Source organism: Mustela erminea, chromosome 8, assembly GCF_009829155.1.
Source record: "Mustela erminea isolate mMusErm1 chromosome 8, mMusErm1.Pri, whole genome shotgun sequence".
Lineage (NCBI taxonomy): Eukaryota > Metazoa > Chordata > Mammalia > Carnivora > Mustelidae > Mustela > Mustela erminea.
In genome coordinates, this window is record NC_045621.1 from 35,845,397 (window position 1) to 35,862,091 (window position 16,695).

The 16,695-nt window shown below is 39.3% G+C and overlaps 1 protein-coding gene across 10 annotated transcripts in view; it reads left to right on the forward strand.

Moving 5' to 3' along the window:
• Window positions 1-2,719: 2,719 nt before the first annotated feature.
• Window positions 2,720-16,695, forward strand: part of AGFG1 (ArfGAP with FG repeats 1) — a 75,666-nt gene continuing 61,690 nt past the window's right edge. For 2 of the 10 annotated variants that reach the window (XM_032355043.1, XM_032355052.1), the window contains exon 1: window positions 2,721-3,184. In XM_032355043.1, coding sequence (XP_032210934.1) covers window positions 3,018-3,184 — 167 coding nt within the window. In that variant the 5' untranslated portion in view covers window positions 2,721-3,017. Of the gene's footprint in view, window positions 3,185-16,695 lie in introns of all 10 variants that reach the window. The other 8 variants (XM_032355046.1, XM_032355051.1, XM_032355045.1 and 5 more) reach the window with 5 other exon arrangements.

The following is a 16,695-nucleotide window of genomic DNA, read 5'->3' on the forward strand; positions in this document are numbered from 1 at the left end:
ATTATATTTAGCCAGAGTGGGACTGGTAAGTGAGCCTCTGTTTTGATCAGGTTGGACATTCCAGTGCTGTCGTCTTCTAAGCAGCCCAGGGCCCTGCCATAAGGGTACTCCAGGTGACCTTAAGTCAAAGGTCTTATCAAAAAGGCTCAGGAGCCTCCCAACAGCCAGTGATGAGACAGTGGAAGCACCAAGGATATGAAACATATCTAGTAGGTTTAATTTCTTGAGTTAGTCATGACATTGACAAACATGCTGATCATCATTGCAAGGAGACAGGAAACCAATATATTATTTTGAAAATTTGTGAATAAAGGAATCAAACATTTATCCTGTCTTTCTGACAAAAAGCTGTGCCAGAGAGTAGCAGAGGGGGAATATTTCAGCTGAGAAACAGAGAAAGAATGACAGAGTTAGAGTATCACCACTCTGTGACCCTTCATAAATTAAGCGATCTAGATATTAATCATCAATGGCTGCTAATAGAAAAAGATAGAAAGAACCCTCCCCTCCCCCCCCCATTAGGTGCTGCCTGAAGGAAGGAGACAAAGAAATAAAATTTTGTGGGGCGCCTGGGTGACTCAGTGGGTTAAGCCTCTGCCTTCAGCTCAGGTCATGATCCCAGGGTCCTGGGATTGAGACCCGCATCCGGCTCTCTGCTCAGCAGGGAGCCTGCTTACTCCTCTCCCTCTCTCTCTCTTTCTCTCTGCTACTTGTGATCTCTCTCTGTCAAATAAATAAATAAAATCTTTAAAAAAAAAAGAAATAAAATTTTGCCAAGAACCACAAAAGAACTGAACCGGAAACAAGGGAACTGGACCCACCCACAAATTTTTAGGAAAGGTAAGGGTGTTAAATAACATAGGCTGTGGAAAACTGTAGGGCAAATGGCCAGTTCCTAAAAAAAAAAAAAAAAAAAAGGAATTACAAGGGAAAAAGAGATAAGAGATAGAGTGGAAACACAAAGACTTTAGTACCCATATATTACCCACTACATGTATGAATTAAAATAAACTATAAGCATTTTTTTTTAAACATCAATGGGAAACTTCATTTTTTGGTGAGATATTTCACGATTCTTAAGGAATTATTATTAGGTTTTTAGGTGTGCTAACAGTATCCTGTTTCAGTTTTAAAAAGTATTTATTTATGAATGTATGTATTTTAGCAATGCAAACTAATGTGCGGATGAATGGTACACTATCTGCAATTTGCTTCAAAATAATAAGAGGGGTGATGGGAGTTTGGGATGGGTAGAAAGCACATTAGCCATGAGCTGATAATTATTGACGATGGGACACAGTCTCATGGGAGTTTGATATTTTCCCTAATAGAAAGTTAAAAATCCATTGACCAATCCAAAATCTGTTGATCACTTTCTTGTAATATTTAGCTATTATTAATAGCATTTTATTAACATGAAGTCTCACTTGGGTGTTTCGTCCAGTTACTTTCAAGGGATGTCTGAGGGCTGGCCTTGGCAATTAGGAAATGTGCGTTCTAAGCTTCCTTTCCCATTCACCAGCTGAGTGATTTCAGAACTTCAGCTCTCTGGGTCTCCCTGCACTCCTCTGGGAAAGGAGGGGCAGGGACGATTTCTCTCCTCCTGCCGGCTGTGTTTGCTTAGAGCGATGAAGAGATTTGGGTCTTACCGTCTGACTGTCTGGGTTGGAATCCTGGTTTTCCCATAGGTATCCTCCAGTAAATTTACTTAATCCCCCAGAGCTTTAGCTCCCAGATTTGTGAGATGGAAAGAACAGTAGTGCCTACCCCAAAGGGATCTTGTGAGGATTAAATGAGATACTGAATGCGTTCATTCTGGGAACACTGAGCACGAGCTTCCAGCTCTGGGAGGGGCAAAGGGTGGAGGAGTAGTGAGGAAATTCTGGAGCCTAACGGGGGATCCCAGACAGCACTAAGTAAACACCAAATAAGCAGCAGGATTTCAAATAGCTAGCACTAGGAAGGAAATCCAACACAGCTATTTCAGGGAGGGCTACTTTCAGGAAGATGGGTGGCAATTTTAAATAGGTTGATTGGGTTAAGGAAGGTTGCCCGCCAGACGTGCATAAATGAATTGACTACATCTCAGTCTACCCTTGACAATGTGTGGGGATTTTTGGTTGCCACATGTAGGGTGTGGGGAGGGGTCATTCTGTCATCTAGTGGATAACGGCTAGGGATGCCATGAAATACTTCTCAACGCAATATCCCCCACACCAAACAATTATCAGTCCAAAATGTGAATAGGGTCAGGGTTGAGAAACCTTAACAGAGAGAGAACAGCATGGCAAGGGTCCTGGGTCAGAAGGGAGCTTATCATGTGTGGGGGGACAAACGGAAAGCCAGTGTGGCGAGAAACCGGGATGGGGACAGAGGTAGGTTGGGTTAGATAAGGGAGCACCTTTTAGAGTACGGTGAGGAACCCTGGAATTATCTCCAAAGAAGTGGGCAGCCCTTGGAGAGTTATGAGCAGGGGACGAAGTTAAATTCGGTGATGCGCTTAGCACATATAAGCTCCCTAATAAACACTATCTGTCTTCACCACCACCTTTGTATCTTTGCTGCTTTGCCCCCGCCCAAACCCGGGCCTCAGCGGGGCCGCAGTAACTAACTCCTCCTGGCCAGCAGAGGGCGCCGGCCGACACTTGGCTTCCGGCCGCCCAGGGCGGGCCTTCTCTTGCCGTCCCCCTTCCTCCTCTTTTCCCCTCAGGAGAAGTCGGGAAGGTGGCGGTCGGTGGTGGTGGTGGCGGCGGAGGAGGAGGCGGCGGCGGCGGCGGCGGTGGCGGTTGTCCCGGCCCGGCCGGTTGGTGTGGCCCGTCAGCCCGCGCTCCGCAGCGTCCGCGCCGCGCCCAGCGAAGTCGAGTCGAGCCGAGGCGGCCAGGTCCAGCGCGGGCGGCGCGCGCTGACGGAGGGCGGCGGCCGCGGCCAGGGCGGCCCGTGGGACCGCGGGCCCCCGGCGCAGCGCCGCCCGGCTCCCGCTCCTGGCCCTGCCGGCCTCTTCCCTCAGCGCCGCGGCCATGGCGGCCAGCGCGAAGCGGAAGCAGGAGGAGAAGCACCTGAAGATGCTGCGGGACATGACCGGTCTCCCGCACAACCGAAAGTGCTTCGACTGCGACCAGCGCGGCCCCACCTACGTGAACATGACGGTCGGCTCCTTCGTCTGTACCTCCTGCTCCGGCAGCCTGTGAGTGCCGGGCGGCCGGGCGGGCGTGGGCCCTTCCCCCGTGTTGGGGGGCGGGGGAGCGGGCAGCAAGGCCGGGGGGGTGGGTGGGGGTGGTGCAGGCGGCGCGGGAGGCCAGCGGGGGCGCCCGCTCGGGCCGGCGCGGCGGTTGGGGCGCGGGCTCGCGGGGAGGGGCTGCGGAGGCCGGCGGGTGGGATGCGCTCTGCCCCTGCTCCCGTGCTGGGGATGCGCTTTCGGTTTCTCTGGGCGAGGGTCCCGGCCCAGGGCAGCCTTCGTGGGTGGGGCGTGGACGAAGGTGGGTTAGCCCGCGGCGAGCATCGCTGTTCCTGGCGGAGCCGGCGCTGTTTCCCTCGGGCCTCCGCTTGTTCTCCAGGGCACTGACCCGATGGGACTGTAGGGGAGACACAGGAGTAGGCTGGGAGGACCGTGCGGGTCTTTTGTGTGCCCCTCTGGGCGGCCCAGGGTGGCGCTGAGGTTTCCAGTGAGGCACCTGCAGGGCGCCCGTAGAGAGGGTGGGGGAGAAGCTAGGGTGGGAAAGGGCAAGGATGCGTAGCCTGGGTTTTGGGTTTTTTTTTTTTTTTTTTTTTTTACTCGGGTCGAAAGCACCTAAGTCACTGGGAGAAAGCAAGCATTGAGGAGTAGTAGCGGGATTAAAATGTCTTGATGGCAGAGATTTGAATCCCAAGGGAAAAGTTCGAGAGGCTTAATTGCGAGAGAGGGAGGCAGAGAAGCAGATGTGAGATTGTGGGGTTTTAGCTTTATGGTCCAAAGAGAGTCTTGAGTTTGGGGAAAGTTTTAATGGAAATAAGATATTGACTAGAAGCTATGTCATTGTACATGCGGTAGTGTCTAAGACTTCTATCAGTACCGATACAAGGCTGTATACAGAAATTGGGAGAGATGGGAAGACAGCATTGCTTCAGAAAAATGGAGACTATCGTCGTGAATTATTGGGATGGTTTGCGTTCTTTGCTTCATTAAGCTTTATTTTTATAATATTTTTGTTACTTTGTTACTGTGAAATTTTCGTTGGAAAGTTTGTGGATGATTTTTGGAACTGATAAGTTGCTTTTATGTAATAATGATTTTGTATTTAAAGTAGTCACTAAATATTCTTAAAACCTTTATTACATCAAAACATCTAAAGTTCTTTTATTTGTAGCATTTCTTCATAGAAATTAATTTGTAAGATTAATTCTGAGACGGAGTGCATAATATATTAGAAAACTCGTTATTTGGAAAATGCAGGACATGCCCAGCAGTGCTCCATTTGGTTTTTTCCCTTCATGTTGGGCAACAAGGCATTATTAGTCTTCCATGAATGTTTTTTCTTCAGCAAACATGTACTCGGTGTCTGCTGTGTTTTGTGTGAAGCCTTGAGATGTGCTGATGAATACAGTAAAATCCCTGTTCTTTTGGAGCTACATTCTGCTAGGGGAGATGATAATATGTAAGTCATTAAATGAGAAAAATGTCTGGAGTAAGTATGCATCAAAATAGTATGATAACAGAGCCCTTGTTTGAGAGGTTACTTTTAGATTATAGTTAGGGAAGCACTCTGAGAAGTTGACAGTGATATTATTGAATTCCAACAGAATCATAGAGCTGGGTGGAATCTAGGAGATAGTCTGGTTCATACTTTTCATTTACAGATAAACTGACATGGGTTAGGCAACTGTGGTTCTAGAATGAAGCCAACAGTACAGTGTTTTAAGTATGTTTGATTTTTATTATGTGCATAGTAAATATGCCCTGTGTTTACTAGACACGAGATCTTTTGGTACACATGAAATAGTTGGTTTGAAAAAAATGTATGTAGTTACTGTTTTGAATTTCTGGCATTTCTCGTGGTTCTTCACAAGTCTAGCAGGGCAACATTTTCTGCAGCAAAAGTATGAGATCAAGAAATATTTACTCATTTCCTAAAACCCACATTTCTGAAGCATTGTATATAAGACAATATCTCAGTGTAATGACAGTTGTTTATTTTAAAGACTTTAATCTGTGAGAGATAGGACTTCTATCTCCATTCAGGGATAATTTTACAAATGTTTATTGCTTGACTGGCCTATGTCATACATTGTGGGAGGCACTGGTGTTTCTTGGATCCTCTTAAATTTAAGGAGCCTGCATTTTAAATAAACAGTGATGGTACATTGTAATATTTCCTTTCTTTAAATGAGCTATCCCTGAAATATGTAAATGGATAGAAGAAGCTTCACAAAAGATGTGATGCCTGAGCAAAGACCTTTAAAGACAAGATCCATGGGACGCCTGGGTGGCTCAATTGGTTGGACGACTGCCTTCCGCTGGGGTCATGATCCTGGATTCCCGGGATCGAGTCCCGCATCGGGCTCCCAGCTCCATGGGGAGTCTGCTCCTCTCTCTGACCTTCTCCTTGCTCATGCTCTCTCTCACTCAAATAAATAAATAAAATATTAAAAAAAAAAAAAAAGACAAGATCCATGTGGCTGACTGCTTCATGTTGAAAGAATAAGACTTGTGAGTTGAATAAACGCGGTCTTAAATCCTGGCTTTGCGTATTAGCTGTGTGGCATTGGCAGTGTCACTTAGTCTCCTTGAGTTTGAGTTTTCTTATCCATGAATACTGAGAATAAAGTTTACCTTGTAAATTTTGGCTGTAGATTAGTTTTCAGTATTAGAGATAACGTGTTTATCTCTAATCTCATTTGATGCCTGGTACGTAATAGCTGCCCAGTAGATGGGAGGTATTAACTATATAAGGGGGGAAAGGATATTCCATGAGTAGGGAACAGTATTGGAAAAACATTGAAACAAGATGTAAGTTTGGATTTTTCTTTGTTTTAAGTAAGACTTTTTCCAGTGGCTTGATGATGTTGCCTAGACTTCTCTCATCCGTGGATGGCTGCTTCCAGCTCCGAGGGCTGCATATGGCCTTATTTTATATTGGTGTCCCTCCCAACTTTTACAGAAGTTTTGCACTTCCCTCAGGTCATATAGCTACCTTAACAGCAGTGCCCTGATTGGACTCATATTCTACAATGACTTCATTGAAACAACAAAGATCTCCAAATAGAATTCTCAAGTCAGAAATCTGGGATTCTTGGGAAGGAAGGAATAGATGCTGGATCAGATGTTTACTGTAGTAGTATTGAAGGAATCTATTGAAGCTCCTAAGGATTTCTGTTCTTGAAAAGCAGTAATAAAGGAAAATCATTTGAGAAGAATTGAGTAACTATTGAGTAATTATTATATGTTTTCTATTTTGATGATATGGATACTTGGAAGACAATAATTTTGAAATTAGATTCTGACACTGCCACTAGCATTGAGACTTAGGGCAGGGTATTAAGCCTGGCCACCATGTGTCAGTTGACCTGGATCCATCTCTTCAGCCTTAGTTTCTTTTGCATTAAGAAGATAATGCATAGCTTAAGGTTGATATAAGGATTAGATTGTACAATTTGAGTAGTTATTGAACATATACTGTATGAGAGGATGAGGCTAAGCAGTGGATTTACAAAGAATAAAGCTTCTAGCTACCATTGGGAAAACTTGATTGCCTAGAAAATGCTTGTATACAATAAAGAGTATCTGCTGTCATGAATTCTTAATTTTGGAGGTTAGTCACATACCTTTTATCAATAACAGTATTTTTGCTTAAACAAATTGAACAAGCATCTTACTGTTTATTTTACTAGACTCCGAATCTTCTTCTGGGGGACTGTCATATACTTGTTTGGTGTTCATTTAGAGTATATAACTGAATTCAGTTTGTGGAACTTTAAATTTAGAGGCAGTTTTACTGTTTATTAATGAGGTAGAATGGGGGTATTGTAACAGATAGATTTGTCACTTTCTTTCATGTTCTAGCTACCAAAATACTTCAAATTATGAATGGATAGCCTACAACAAAACATTGGCCTTCGTGCCAAAGAGATTTAGTTGATTTAAAGACGAGGTTTAGACCAAATTATTTAACATTAGTTTAATCAGTAAATAAGAATTGTTCATCTTTAAAAAGTAATTGACAAGTTTTTCAGAGAGGGTTTAGGGAAAGTAAAAAATTTAAGAAACATTGTCTCAGTTCCAGCTATTTTATGTGGACAGAGTATTTAAAGTGGGAATTTCATAGGTGTATAGATAGAGCTTGATATTAACTTACATGTTGTTAATTTTATGTGTATTTTGACTTTTATGGTGAATATTGCATGAATTTTTAAAGTTAGATGAAAAGGCATTTAATTCGTTTTTATACGTTTATTACCATTAGAGTGGATTGAAATCAAATACTTTTTGGAGCTCTTTTTATAATATTCAAGACGTTGTGAGGTAATAGTGGGCAGTGATTTATATCTTTAATTCCTTTTTCATTTTTTTTTTTTTTTTTAGTACTCTAATGTGGCTATATTTGATGAGGTATTTTGAAAATATAGTACAATTTCAATTTAGTGTAAGTGGAAAAATTATTTGATCCCATTATGAAGGACAGTTTTTAAGTAGATTGGCACTAGTACATATGTTGGGGATATAAGATAGTATTTGTTGAAATGGAAAATATAATAATAATAACTATTAATCACATTTATTGAGTGCTAGCTGTGTGTCAGGTGTGATTCTAATAAAAATCTTATGAAGATTCCTCCCCTGCCCCCCAACTTCAAATTGTAAAATTTGCTTACATTCTTCATGCTTTGTTGTGATACCCTGATCTAGGTATCCAGAACTAGTGAGATCCACCACTAACAAAGGTATATATGTTACCCATGAATTATTGTAAATTATTTGTGAATTCTGTATTTTGGGGATTTAAATAGTAGATTTTAACTTCATGTTTATTTTAAAAGCAGAACAGATAATTTATGGATGTATGTGCATTTTTGCCTTATAGCTGTGCTTTTTTAAAAAAAATTTAAAGGATGTTAGCTTCTCTTAACTTTGTGTTTTCTTTGGATTTTATTCTGAAACTGCTGTTGTGTATTGTGAGTATAATGGGAATTTGGTGGTGCCTCTTTTGAATTTGGCCCATCTATCCTGCCATAGATGAATTCTCTTGCTATTTTCTTTATCTGAATTGTAATTAAAACATCTCACCCTATGCATGTAGGATAGATAGTGATTAGATTTATTTGAAAGTAAATTATGTATTTATGCATATATATGTATGTTTTTATATACTTGGGTTTTTTAATTTTAACATAATTGTTAATTTGCCAGTCTTTTTTTAACGTAACACCTAGTACTTCTCTTTGAATGTGGTTCCACTGATTAGATTCTTTGTCCCATTGATATAACCCGTCTAGACTCACATTGTGTTTTACAGTGTTCAGAATTTTAAGTTAACTTTTTTTTTTTAAGATTTTATTTATTTATTTGACAGAGAGAGAGAGATCACAAGCAGGCAGAGAGGCAGGCAGAGAGAGAGAGGGAAGCAGGCTCCCCACTGAGCAGAGAGCGCGATTCGGGACTCGAGGGACTCGATCCCAGGACTCTGGGATCATAACCCAAGCCGGAGGCAGAGGCCTTAACCCACTGAGCCACCCACGCACCCCTAAGTTACTTTTTAAAGTAAGTCGAGGGCTGGATTGTTCTAGATCTTTTTTTCAGTCTTTTTTCAGTTCTTGTTTACAGTTAAGTAACAGCTTTTCATGGCAATTGAATTTAGTTGTCTCTAAAATACTTCGTTTTTATGGAAACAGTTCTCACTTGTGTCAGTATTTCACAAAATACTCACTTCAACTATATATTTACCAAATTCTGTGCCAACTGTATTACCAAGTTATTATATTAAACAACTCTTGATAAACATAAAACTCAGTTGGAAGGAGCAGGAGAGCATGCCCTCCTAGCTATGAATGTTTGTTGTGCAGTAGGCCTTTGCTGTAGGTTTTTCAGCAGGGAGGAGAAACATGGATTCACCTCGCAAATTGATTAAGAGGGACTCTTCTGTGGTATTGTGAACATCTTCTTGTCCTGGGAAAACTCTTAAGCATATGTGGTATGGTGACATCATATTTTCACTCTTTTCTATCCAACATGCATAATGTTCATATTCTTGAGAAACTCCTGTGGAGATATTCAGGACTGGAGCTGTTACCTTTGCATTTTCCCCCAACTCATTAATGGATTTCCCGCTTCATGTAGTCAGAGTGATAATTGGTTAGGAATACCCATATATATAAAAGGGGAATCATTCATAACTTTGGGTACTTTAATTAGTAGCAGATTGCTTGTGACATTTTTTATAGGCCCACACATGAGAGCTCTTGTCCTACAGACCCCTGATTGGGTGTGTTAAGAATGAAATTCATTTACTTCTATTACAGTATGGATGGGAAGCTTCTTTAAATTGTTCAGAATATGAAGAATGATAGAGTTTTTTTGTTTTTTGTTCTTTTTAAGTTAGAACATATTTCTTTCAAAGACTTCCTGAGTAAGACGTGGTCTCTCTTTGATTGGTACTATGCTGTTTTAGAGGGAGGGAAGTCACAGTTACACCTTGCTTTTATTCTGGTTGCTTCTTTTAAGAGGTATATTAACTATAGCTGCTCTAAGGAATTTCATCAGGATGATAAGGAATCTTAAAACTATGTATGAGGAGAACATTTGCAGGAGCCAGAAATGTTAGCTTAAAGAAGAAAAGACTAGTGGGTGTGGGGAGCTGTACATATGGTCACTATCTTTGGGGAATTTTAAGGCCTATATGTGAAAGAGGTAATAGATATATTCCCTAGGGGGAGATAGGAGACAAATGTATGGAAGTTACAGAGAAACATGCATGTTTACAAAAGGAAGAGAGGAGTTTTTCTTGTTGTCAAATTCTAAAGATTCTTGTTCTTCCCCCAGTTTTTGTTAGACTGTGCAAGCTCTTTGATGGGGAGAGTTAAAATCAGTGGAACTAATAATATGGGAACATGTGAAAACTCTTTGGGAACATGTGAAAACTTTTGGGTCTTCAAAGCTTTATGCCTTACTCAGTTAATCTTGGTGGCTCTAACTTCGAACAATTGTGTTCAGTAGGTACCTCTACAAAAAGATCTCTGGTGTCTAGTAAAGAGACTTGATACTTCAGAAAATTTAGAAGTTCTTCAAACTTTTTCATCAAAGATAATAATCTATAAGTGTATGTCAGTTAAATTTGATTTTGAAGAGCAAGAACTGTTCATCTCCATTCTTGTTTGTGCTCAGTTTTTAATTCAGTTTTAATTTCTATCGAAAGAACACATGCCTATAATTTAAATAGGCAAAGGCTTTAAATGAACAACAGTAGTCACCTCTTCCCTTCCTCCATTTCTGATTGCCCTAGACGTGACTGTCAACTTTTGTCTCTGCCCTCCTTCTATGTTTACCTTAGTATTTCTAGCTAACACACAACTGTTTAAATTTTTTTTTCAGTTTGGCTTTATATATTGACTTCTGTACGAGGAGGAAGATAAGGATTTGGTCCTCTTCATACTTCTTTTTCCTTTTCTACCTGCTGTCTCTACCTCTTCCGTATAACGTTATCACAGTTGTTGGCTAAATCACTTATTTGGTATTTGCCTTGTTGCAAGTATACGTATTGTTCTCAGCTGAGTCATACAGTATATTGCTATTATTTTCTTACTTGTACAACCTTTTTCCCCAGGAAGTTTATACTTGTGTAGTTCTCATCTTTTCCTTTTTCATATATGTATCATTAATATATCCCAAATAAAAAGTCTCCAGCTGAGGCATAAAACTTCTTTCAGTATCATCAGATACATAAGGTACCTGTTTATTTTTGTTTTAAATTGGTAAATCTTTTCTGGGTACTTTTGTCATCATCTAGTCTGGAAATGCTGCTCTCTAGACCTGCTATGCAGTAATCATCCTGGGACTTTTCTTCTGCCTTCATTCTGGAAATTCTTTTCATGCCTAACCAGTGTTGGACCCTCTGTTTTCAGGACCCCCACATCTCCCTTGGCCTCCTGACTGAAGGTCACTGGGAGGTTATTTTGAGAGGTGTATGGCTATAAATGTCTCTCACTCCACTTCATTTTTAAATTGATAGTCTGTACCTATTCATAAGATGGAAATACTTTATCCTTGAGGTTTTAAGGCAGTGCTTAATTATCTTCATATCCTTAGTATCACTGTTGAGAAATCTGATGCTATTTTGTTTTCTTTAAGAATTTATTTATTAGAGGGAAAGAATCTCAAGTGAACCCCATGCTGAGTACAGAGCCCAAGTTGAGGCTCCATCCCAGGACCCTGGGATCATGACTTAGGCTGAAACTAAGAGTCAGACTGTTAACTGACTGAGCCACCCAGCACCCCCTGATGGTCTTATTACTGATTCTTTGTGCCCCATTTCCCCCCTCCCTCTTTGGGATTATATATGATCTTTTTTTTAATTCCTGCTTTTCTGAACTGTACATGGAAACATTTTGGTTAGGTCTTTTGTTCAATATTGTAGCCATTCTTTTGGACTCATTGGTTTGGAAGTCATGTGTTTTTTGTTGTTGTTTTAAGTTCAGAGATATTTTCTCCAATATTCTTTCTTGTTGGTGACTGAAAGAGCCTGGCTGCCATTTTTCTAGGATCCAGTTGAGGGAGGAGATGAGGGGCATGTAATCAATCATTCAGTAGGTAAAGTCTCACTTAATTCCTTAGTTTTTAGCAGGGTGCCTAATAACAGTCCTTAGTTATGACTGAGTCCAGAGTCTTTTTGGATAATCTCTGCAGATTAAATTGTCATTCAGACTTCTGCGTAGGACCTGGTAGAGGTAGTCTTGTGGCTGAAGGGGAACTGGAAGTTTACTTTTGACTCTATGTGAATCCCCCTAACCTGCCTCTCATTCCTTTAGTGAATTTTTCAGGGGTTCTCTAGTGGGAATCAGCTTCTAGTTGGCCTCTCTCTGAAGGAGCTTCTGTTTTGCTTTTCTTTACTCTGCAAAGTCAGTTATTGTTGGTATATTCACTTTTTATCTTCGAAAACTTGTTACTGGAGACCTATAGTATGCCTTTGGCCTCCTCCCTTATTCTCTGCCCCTCTGTCTCTGCAGGTTAATGCCTTTTTATTCTTTTGCTTTCATTTCAGTGAGGTTTGGAGAGGTTTGTGAAGACTTTCTTGGGTTTTGTCTGCTTTTTTTTTTTTTTTTTTTTGAGAGAGAGAGAGAAGGAGAGAGTGCATGCATAGAAGCGCATTAGCAGGGTAGGTGGAGAGAGAGGGGCAGAGGGAGAGAATCTTAAGCAGGGTTCCCAACCAGCATGGATCCTGGAGCTTGATGGCAGGCTCAGTCTCACAACCCTGAGATCATAACCTAGGCCAGAATCAGAGTTGGTGCCCCCTCTTTTGGGGGGGGTGGTGGCAACATTTAACTGGGATACCTTAATTAGGTTTAAATTGTTACTTGAGTATTATTTTTTAGATGTCTCTCCTAAGTGTTACAAGCACTTTACAGTGTAGTTTTGTGACTTTCAGGGAAAAAACAAAACAGAAAACGAAAATAACAAATGTGGTTTACGTTTTGTGTGTGTGTTTTCAGTATTTTAAATTGGGTTCTGGATAGACTAATAGTTTGGACTGTCCAGTACATATAGTGCCTTGCCATCAGTAGTTTGTAAAATCTAGATGTCCTGTTAAAGGCATCGTCCATCTGTTGTAGACTTTAAGTATATAAATTTTCTGAATTAAACATTTATATGTAATATTTTTACTAGGATTGGGATAGATCTAAATGTCAAATTAACTTTTATTACTTTATGTCAGGATTAGCAACCACATAAATTTCCACAGTCTTTTAAAATATTTTAGCCAGCTTCTCTCCCAGCAGGAGAAAAGTAATGAATAAAACTAAATAAGCTTTCTTATTCATGTCACATACATTGTTATTTGAGTTGAACAAATGGCTATTTGCAAGATTGTTTGAGGCATAGTTAAGAGCAGCATACTGGTGGACATATGGAATGAGTCACACCATCTGGTTACAGTCATACCTGGGTGGTGGTCGTTAAAACTAAAGCTCCTGGGGATCTGCGTATGACTTAATTATACTGCTGAAACATATTGGGCTTACTAGTAGGTGACTTTGGAACTTCTTGAAACCAAATAACTGGCAAACATGCTTTCAAAATATCAATACTGTTGTTAGTAAGTGTGTCATTATTTAATTTTTTTTTTTTTTTTTTTTCACTTGAGACTTAAAATGTGTATTTTAGGATCTGAAATGGTCACTATATTGGCACTACAGATGATGTGGCTTACTTGTCCAGCACTCCCATCCGGTAGTTATGACTAATGTCATTACAGTAGGCTGTTTTATAAACATTGAATTCACATGACAGCTAGACTAGACTTAGCAAAAAAGGGGAAGTGGCACCAACGTCCACAAATACTCCTTTGAAATAACTAGATAAGTAATTCAGTTTTGATTAGATTTCATTCAATTAAATGATCAGATTTGGTAGGTAGAGAAGAAGGTAGGTCCACTAATGAGAAAATATTTAATTAGTGTAAAAATTGTGGTTACTGTGAATAGTAACATAGAATCAAGATGATAGTGTTTTGTTTCTTTAACCTACATCAGTATTAACTTTTGGTATGCAGTTATAGGAGTCTTTAATGTGTATGAATTCATGTAACTTCTGCCACAGTCAGCTGCCACCCCCCTGAAGACTCTTCTTAACCCTTATCTGTTCCTAACCCCTGCCAACTACTGTTAGTTCTCTCAACACTTTAGTTTTTCTTTCTGAGAATGTCACGGAAATTCTGTCCTAAGTATGTAACTTTTTCAGATTGGCGCCTTCACTCAGCAGAGGATCTTTAAGATTAATCCAAGTTAGTTGCATATTCCAATAGTTCATTTCTCTTTCATACTGAGTAGTTAGTATTCTGTTGCTTGTGAATTTAACCATTTCCCATTTGAAGGATGGTTGGGTTTCTAGTTTTTGATTCATATGAATAGAGCTGCTACAAATATTTATATACAGATTCTTGGGTGAACATAAGTTTTACTTTCACCTGGGTAAATAAGAGTGGGATTGCTAGGTCATATGGAAATTGTATATTTAATGTTATTTTTAAAAAATGACAGTTTTTTGTTGTGATTTAATTTGATTTTCCCTCTCTACTGGCTTGAAAGCTGTAAAATTCCATGTACTTCCATGGTCATCATTGAAATTTAATTCTCCATATTGACATTCTAGAGTTAATCTGTATTTTAACCTTTTAACCTTTCCCTAAAAACACAAGGTCTTTAAAAATACAAAGTATCCTCGCTTAAGGGCTGTTGTTGGTAAATTTGTCCCTGTTCTTCCTCATAAATTGGACATTTTAAAATAAGATGATGTTTGGTTTCACCTAAAGGTGTTTACCAGTTTCTTTCCTTACCTCTTTGCATTTCAGGACCTTCCTGGGGTCCTTCTTCTATTATCTGTATTTTTTCAGTGAGGATCTTCTGGGGTAAACTCTTGGTTTTTGTTTATCTGAAAATACTATTTTGATCTTATACTTTCAGAGATAGTTTTGCTGGGTTCGCAACGGTTATTTTTTTCTTACTACTTAAAGATAATGTTTTGTTATCTTTTGGTTTCTATTGAGAAGTCTACTTTTAGTCAGATTTTGTTTTCTTGGTCTTTTCTGTCTTACTGCTTTTAAGATTGTTATGTGTTTGAAGTTTCAACAAAATATTTCTGAGTGGGATTTATTTATCTTGTTTTTGATAAGCTATAATTCCTGTATTTGTAGATGCATGCCTTTCACTGGACCTGAAAAATCTCAGCCGTGATCTCTTCAAATATCACCTCTCTCCGTGTTTTTCATTTACACTCTCAAAAGTAAGAGTGTTGATTAGAGGGCACCTGGGTGGCTCAGACAGGTTGAGTGTCAGACTCTTGGTTTCGGTTCAGTTCATGATCTCAGGATCCTAAAACCTGAGCCCTCACTGGGCTCTGTGCTCAGTGGGGAGTCTGCTGGAGATTTTCTTTCTCCTCCCCTTCCTTGCTTCCCATGCCCACTCTCTTTCTCTCAAAATAATAAATCTTTCAAGAGTGTTGATTAGATATGTTAGACCTTCTAATATCCTTTTTTCTTCCTTTTGTCTTAGTCTGTGCTACTTTCTGGATTTTTTTTCTGTCTTTTAATTCACTGATTTTCTAATCTGCTCTTTACCTTCTTTGTTGAGTTTTTAATTTCCACATTTATAATTTTTCATTTCTAAAAGTCCTGACTTTTAAAGTGCATGGTTATTCTAATAACTACATATATCTTGTTTATTTTTATGCTGTCTTTTATTTATTACAATGTTTCCTATATACTATGTTTTCTGTTTTGTATTTGATCATTCCAATATCTAAAGTCTTTGGGAGAGGTCATTCTAAAGATGTTTCTACTGACAAGCTTAGTGTCATGTTTTGTTGCTGTGTGATGATTTTTATTAAACTTAATTTTTCCAAATCCTGATAGCATAAATGGAAATTACATTCCTTCTGAGAGGATTTGCATATTCTTCTGCTGGGACCAGGGATACTACGGCCTGAAGCAGCTTTATTTCTTATCCAGGGTCTTAGGTTTAACAGGTTTGTCTCAGGTTCCGCTCTGTCGTCTTGTCTTAGCTGTTGTTGATTGGTATTTGCCTTCCGAGCAATACTAAATTTTGGATATAAAATGTGTCACTCTTCTGGTTCTAGCTCAGTTTTTAATTTTTTTTTTTTCCCTTTTGGGTGGGGATCCTTAGAGATTTCCTTTACTTTGTAGGTAGCTCAACAATATGTTAATAGGATTTTTTTGTTCATTTTGGTTTGTAACTTACAGAGTATCTCTCATATTTTAGCAGAGGAAACTTCAGAATATCTGGTCTGCCATACAATTGAAAGTAGAAATTGGATGAGATTAAATAAGCCTTATAGGTACTTTATAAATAATAATTTTGTTCTGCCTTATTAACTTACATTTTGCCTATGCATTTGTATTAAGCATGCTTGACATTAATACAGTTCCATGTTTGTTTGTTTGTTTTGTGGTCACTTAGTATTTTCTAATTTAAATTTAATATGTACAATACAAATTTTAATCTTTTATTATTTATTTTGTTATTATTTTATAGAAAAAATGTACATTTCTATATTCTGTTCTTCTGAAAATAATGAATAACGGGAAGATTCCAACTTTTTTATTGTATATGGGGTAAATGTGTAGAGTGTTTTTTGTAGACGATTAAACCTAGGTAGGGTTTATATTCAATAAAGATCCAAAGGAATTCTAGTAATTTCTTTAGCTTGGCAATTAACATTTGGCTTATTTAGAGCAGTGATTCTCAACTAGAGGAATTTTGCTGCCTGGGGGAGATTTGGCAGCATCTGGAAACATTTTTTTGTTGTCTCTACTGGTTGAGGATGCTACTGGTATTTAGTGGGTAGAGGTTGGGGTGCTGCTTTACATCCTACAATGCACAGAGCAGCTCCTTCTCAATAAACAGTTACCTGGCCCAAATGTCAGTAGTGCCCAAATTGAGAAACCTCTGATTTAGAGAAACAAAGTGAAGATAAGGTGTTGACGCTGATAGATATAT